At 32.9% G+C, this 5,657-nt stretch overlaps 1 protein-coding gene across 1 annotated transcript in view; it reads left to right on the top strand.

Annotated features, from left to right (window-relative positions):
* Positions 1 to 1,162: 1,162 nt before the first annotated feature.
* Positions 1,163 to 5,657, top strand: part of LOC105620974 (FACT complex subunit spt16) — a 6,854-nt gene continuing 2,359 nt past the window's right edge. The window contains exons 1-12 of the mRNA XM_012202448.1: positions 1,163 to 1,231; positions 1,316 to 1,420; positions 1,959 to 2,120; positions 2,209 to 2,361; positions 2,465 to 2,611; positions 2,701 to 2,970; positions 3,048 to 4,334; positions 4,466 to 4,648; positions 4,738 to 4,869; positions 4,945 to 5,114; positions 5,223 to 5,406; positions 5,491 to 5,569. Coding sequence (XP_012057838.1) covers positions 1,163 to 1,231; positions 1,316 to 1,420; positions 1,959 to 2,120; positions 2,209 to 2,361; positions 2,465 to 2,611; positions 2,701 to 2,970; positions 3,048 to 4,334; positions 4,466 to 4,648; positions 4,738 to 4,869; positions 4,945 to 5,114; positions 5,223 to 5,406; positions 5,491 to 5,569 — 2,941 coding nt within the window. The remainder of the gene's footprint in view (positions 1,232 to 1,315; positions 1,421 to 1,958; positions 2,121 to 2,208; positions 2,362 to 2,464; positions 2,612 to 2,700; positions 2,971 to 3,047; positions 4,335 to 4,465; positions 4,649 to 4,737; positions 4,870 to 4,944; positions 5,115 to 5,222; positions 5,407 to 5,490; positions 5,570 to 5,657) is intronic.

The following is a 5,657-nucleotide window of genomic DNA, read 5'->3' as shown; positions in this document are numbered from 1 at the left end:
CCGTTTAGATTCCTACTCTATCTTCCCGGGAGGATAGAAAAATCACTCGGTTCCTTAGGTAGAATGAATGATAGCGATTGTTGTTTTCCGACACAGGTGACACCGAAGTTTTTTTCGCGTCGTATGCTCCAACATGCTTCTGCCACTCTAGTTCTTACTCACTCTAATGAGAGTATTGGAGTGAGTAGGAGCTATAATAAGAGCATGTTGGAGCATGCGACGCGAACAAACCTAGTGGCCTAAAGGCCAATCAGAATCCTTCCTTTCCTTCCAGTTAACGGAAAAGAAGAGCTTTGATTGGTTGATTCTCTTATGCCCTATGTGTTATGCATTATGTATGAGTCTGTGCTGCGGCCTTAAAGCGGGGAACACAGATTCTTGTATAATATAACGCCGATTCTGTATTAGATGCAAACTGATCGCAAGTTTGTTGCCAATATGAAGCATTGATTTTAAAAGGCAAGCCTTAGATTGGCTGTCGCAACAAATTTGCGATTGGCTTAACATGCTATAATTTATATTACGCATACTATAAAATTTTGGAGATAAAAGCGCGCTTTTATTGATAAACGGGCCATAATCCATAATGATATATCCATACAAACTTGCATAGTCACATAAACATATAGAAAATATGCATAAAGAAAATTTCCAATCGCATTTCTCTTACAAAGTTGCATATAATATGATTGGATAATTTTCTTTATACAAGTTGGTGGATAAAAAGTGTAAAAAGTGTAAGTAAGTAGAACAGACTATGGATTTCTCTCTGCTCTAGCCAATCAACGCTTCGCTTTCACGATGGATCTGCGCGGGATGAGTTCCATGAACGAAGCGTCATGATTCGCGGTATCACAGCGTCGCATGTTGCATGTTTGGTTATAAATCCCGCCATCTCCGCGCTTGTAGTCGCATGAACTTACGGTCGATCTTCGTTACTCCATCGGTTGAATTCGCGAAATAAAAGTCGGTCTGCGTACCGGCGCGTAAATTGGCGCAAATCACAAGGAACCGAAACGGAAGATGTGATAACGTCAAGAGTATCTACGCATTTTCTGAATGTTTTGTTCCCTCGGCCGTTTACGACGCAAGCGTTGATTATAATTTCGTGTTAAAACAAGAAGAACTCCAGCTACGTGAGTAAAAATCCAAACGCCAAATCATGGCAAACGTGTCTCTCGACAAAGATATGTTTTTTCGGCGCATGAAGCGCCTGTATGCCGCGTGGAAGGTAAGCATGAAGGAAATTACATGCTTCTTGATGCCGGTGAGCAAAACTGTTGCGTATTATTATACAATCTTTTGTTTTTTATAGGATGGAGAGGTCGGCACCGATGATAGTTTTAGTAAAATGGATTGTCTTGTTTCTGCCGTTGGCACTGATGAAGATATTGTTTACAGCAAATCCATAGCATTGCAGGTATGTTTTAGAATTAGAAAATTTTCTTGAGGACTCCGCTTGTGTTACAAGTATCATACCAAAAGATGGGATATGCATCAATTTTTCTTCAGTTCTATGTACAAAATAGAAATTGCTTTGAGTTCTTCGATAAAGAAAGAAAGAAATAGCAAGTGACATTAGAACAGTTTGGCCAATGAGATATTGGAGTAATTTCATTATGCTATCAAAGAGATAGCATAGTGAACAAAAGATTTGCTAAAAAAATAATACATATTAGATAAGCTGAAAAATTTTATTTTTATAGTACCTTTTGTACTCTTATTATATAACTTAGATATAACCTTAGATTATTTATTTTTAAAAAATTATATAAAATATATTGTATTTTTGAGAATTAACTTTCTATGTATTACATTTATTTTGTTTCATTATATTGTGTTTATTAAATACATATCAATGAAAATTAATTTATTGTGTAAATGCTTAATATAAGATAACATTTTTTTTTTATTAAGAAATAAATTGAAAGTTTCTATGTATAGATACTTTGTTTTAGACATGGCTGTTCAGTTACGAACTCACGGATACTATAATGATATTGACTGAAGAATCTATCAATTTCTTGGCCAGTAAAAAGAAGATTGAATTTTTAAGAAAAGTAGAAAATCAAAATGAAGATACAGGAGTACCACCTGTGAAATTGTTTGTTAGAGACAGAGTATGTATATTGCATAATTAATATAAGAATAATTTTATTATTAAATATGTATAGAATTGTTGAGCAATATTTGAATATCTTTTTATAGAGCGATGAAGATAAAGCAAATTTTGCAAAACTCATTGAAGTGATGAAGCAAAGTAAAAATGGTAAAAATTTGGGAGTATTTTCTAAAGAAAATTACCCAGGTGCTTTTATGGATGCATGGAGAGCTACTTTAAAGAACGAATCTTTTGATACTGTAAGTAAGCACAAATCACAAAAAGATTTGTCTACTCGAGTACATGTACTTGTACATGTACAAGTTGAAAAAGTATTTCTTTATATTTGTATAATTCATATAGATTGACATAAGTGCTGCAGCTGCTTATGTTATGTGTCCAAAAGAAGATAGTGAGATAATTACTATAAAGAAAGCCTGTCTGATATCAGTGGATGTCTTCACCAAGTATCTTAAAGATCAGATAATGGAAATCATAGATTCTGACAAGGTATATTTTTTTAATTCTATATGAAATTTTAGCTAAATGTGGAAAGAAAAATAAAATATAAAAACATTACGATTGTATCTTTTTTTCAGAAAGTTAAACATTCAAAGCTAGCAGAAAGTGTAGACACAGCTATCACAAATAAGAAGTATGTAACTGGAGTAGATATTACTCAGGTAGATATGTGTTACCCTGCAATTATACAAAGCGGTGGAAATTATTCACTTAAATTTAGCGCTGTTAGCGATAAAAATACTACTCTCCATTTTGGTGTTATTGTTTGCTCATTGGGGGCACGTTACAAAAATTATTGTTCAAACATAGTAAGAACTCTGTTAGTCAATCCCACAAATACAATTGAGGTATGTAGAAAAAAATAATACGTATTCGTATCACTGAAATCAGATTTCAATCTAATTTATAATACATTTTGTTATAGGATAATTATAATTTTTTGTTACAACTGGAAGAAGAGATCTTAAAAAAGTTAGTTGCAGGAACAAAAATAAGTGAAGTATATGAGGCTGGTATCAAATTTGTAAAAGATGAGAAACCAGAAATGTTAAATCATTTAACCAAGAATTTTGGATTTGCTATGGGTATTGAATTCAAAGAAAGTTCTTTGCTATTGGGTCCGAAAATTCATGCAATAGCTAAGAAGGGCATGGTATTTAATGTTAACGTTGGTCTCTCAAATCTTACTAATCCAGACGCAACTGACAAAGAAGGTAAAACGTACGCCCTTTTCATAGGCGATACGGTTATAGTGAATGAAGGACAACCCGCTTCTAATTTAACACCATCGAAGAAGAAAGTGAAAAACATAGGTATATATGTGAAAGATGATGAAGATGAAGAAGAAGAGGGAAGTGGAAAAGAAAATGAGCCAAAGCCAGAGATCCTAGGACGTGGAAAAAGAACTGCTGTAATAGAATCTAAATTGAGAACAGAGCATAGTTCAGAAGAGAAGAGAAAGCAACATCAAAAAGAATTAGCTCAACAGTTGAATGAAATTGCTAAAGCTCGATTGGCCCAGCAGTCTGGTGGTAAGGAACAAGAAAAGATACGTAAATCAACAGTATCTTATAAAAGCTTGAGTCATATGCCACGCGAGCCGGAAGTCAAAGAATTGAAGTTATATGTGGATAAGAAGTATGAAACTGTGATTTTACCTATTGCTGGTATTCCAGTACCTTTCCACATATCAACAATTAAGAACATTTCACAGTCAGTAGAAGGAGATTATACGTATCTTAGAATAAACTTCTTTCACCCTGGTGCAACTATGGGACGAAATGAAGGTGGATCTTACCCTCAGCCTGATGCAACGTTTGTTAAGGAAGTAACATATCGAAGCACAAATACCAAAGAGCCCGGTGAGATCTCTGCACCATCGTCAAATTTGAATACAGCCTTTAGATTAATTAAAGAAGTGCAAAAGAAGTTCAAAAATAGAGAAGCAGAAGAGAGAGAAAAAGAAGATCTTGTAAAACAAGATACTTTAATATTATCACAAAATAAAGGCAATCCAAAATTGAAAGATTTATATATTCGACCAAATATTGTTACAAAAAGAATGACTGGTGGTTTAGAAGCGCACACAAATGGATTTCGCTATACTTCCGTACGCGGTGATAAAGTAGACATTCTTTATAATAATATTAAAAACGCTTTCTTCCAACCGTGCGATGGTGAAATGATTATACTGCTGCATTTCCATTTAAAAGTATGTATTATATTTTATCTTAAACAAATATTTTTTTAATATGTAAAAATAATATTAATTTTTAATGAATGAATGTTGTTACTTATGTACATCAATATGTATATATTTATAAATATTTGTATTTTTTTTAGCATGCTATTATGTTTGGTAAAAAGAAACATGTAGACGTGCAGTTTTATACTGAAGTTGGAGAAATTACTACAGATTTAGGTAAACATCAGCATATGCATGATCGTGATGATCTTGCAGCTGAACAATCGGAACGAGAACTTAGACATAAATTAAAAACTGCTTTTAAAAGCTTCTGCGAAAAAGTGTGTATAAATTTGATTTTATTAAATTATGTTTATTGATTTTACATTTATTTCTATTGTGTAATAATATGTGTCTCTGTCATATGAAGGTTGAAGGAATGACAAAACAAGAGATAGAATTTGATACACCATTTCGGGACTTGGGATTTCCTGGTGCACCATACAGGAGTACTGTCTTACTTCAACCAACTAGTGGATGTTTGGTTAATTTCACAGAATGGGTAATACACTGCGATGAAACAAAATTAATATTTTAAGGCAAAAAGAATATTACATTAATAATATATTGGATTTAGCCTCCATTTGTTATTACCTTGGAAGATGTTGAATTGGTTCACTTTGAAAGAGTACAATTTCATCTAAAGAACTTCGACATGATTTTTGTTTTCAAAGATTATCATCGAAAGGTAGCGATGGTAAATGCTGTTCCTATGAATATGTTGGATCATGTCAAGGAATGGTTAAAGTAAGTGACATTATTATTTAATGTAACATTGACAGTCTTATCAACTTTATTGTTTTTTATAGTACAATAAAATTTATATAATTATTAATTTTATAATTTCTTGTTTAGTTCGTGCGATATTCGATATTCAGAGGGTGTCCAGTCTTTGAATTGGACGAAAATCATGAAAACTATAACAGATGATCCTGAAGGATTCTTTGATAGCGGAGGATGGACATTCTTGGATCCAGAAAGTGATGTTGAAAATGAAGAAGTCGAAGATGAAGAAGAAGAAGAAGATGATGCATATGAGGTTCGAGATTCGAGATTTAGACAAACAAGAAACTTTTCTAAATATGTAAAAGTGATACATATATTTTATTTAATTTATTTACAGCCATCCGATATGGAAAGTGAGGAAGAATCTGATGATGATTCTGAATATTCTGAAGCTTCTGAAGATACTGATAGTGAAGGTACTTTATCCAAAATTATTGTATTATATTTTTAAATCTTTGCTTTTTGTATTCTCTCTCTCTCTCTCTCTCTCTCTCTCTCTCTCTT

Source organism: Atta cephalotes (genome assembly GCF_000143395.1).
Source record: "Atta cephalotes unplaced genomic scaffold scaffold00031, whole genome shotgun sequence".
In the NCBI taxonomy this organism is placed as follows: domain Eukaryota; kingdom Metazoa; phylum Arthropoda; class Insecta; order Hymenoptera; family Formicidae; genus Atta; species Atta cephalotes.
The sequence above is the reverse complement of the archived record's forward strand: the minus strand, read 5'-3'. Positions and strand labels throughout refer to the sequence as shown.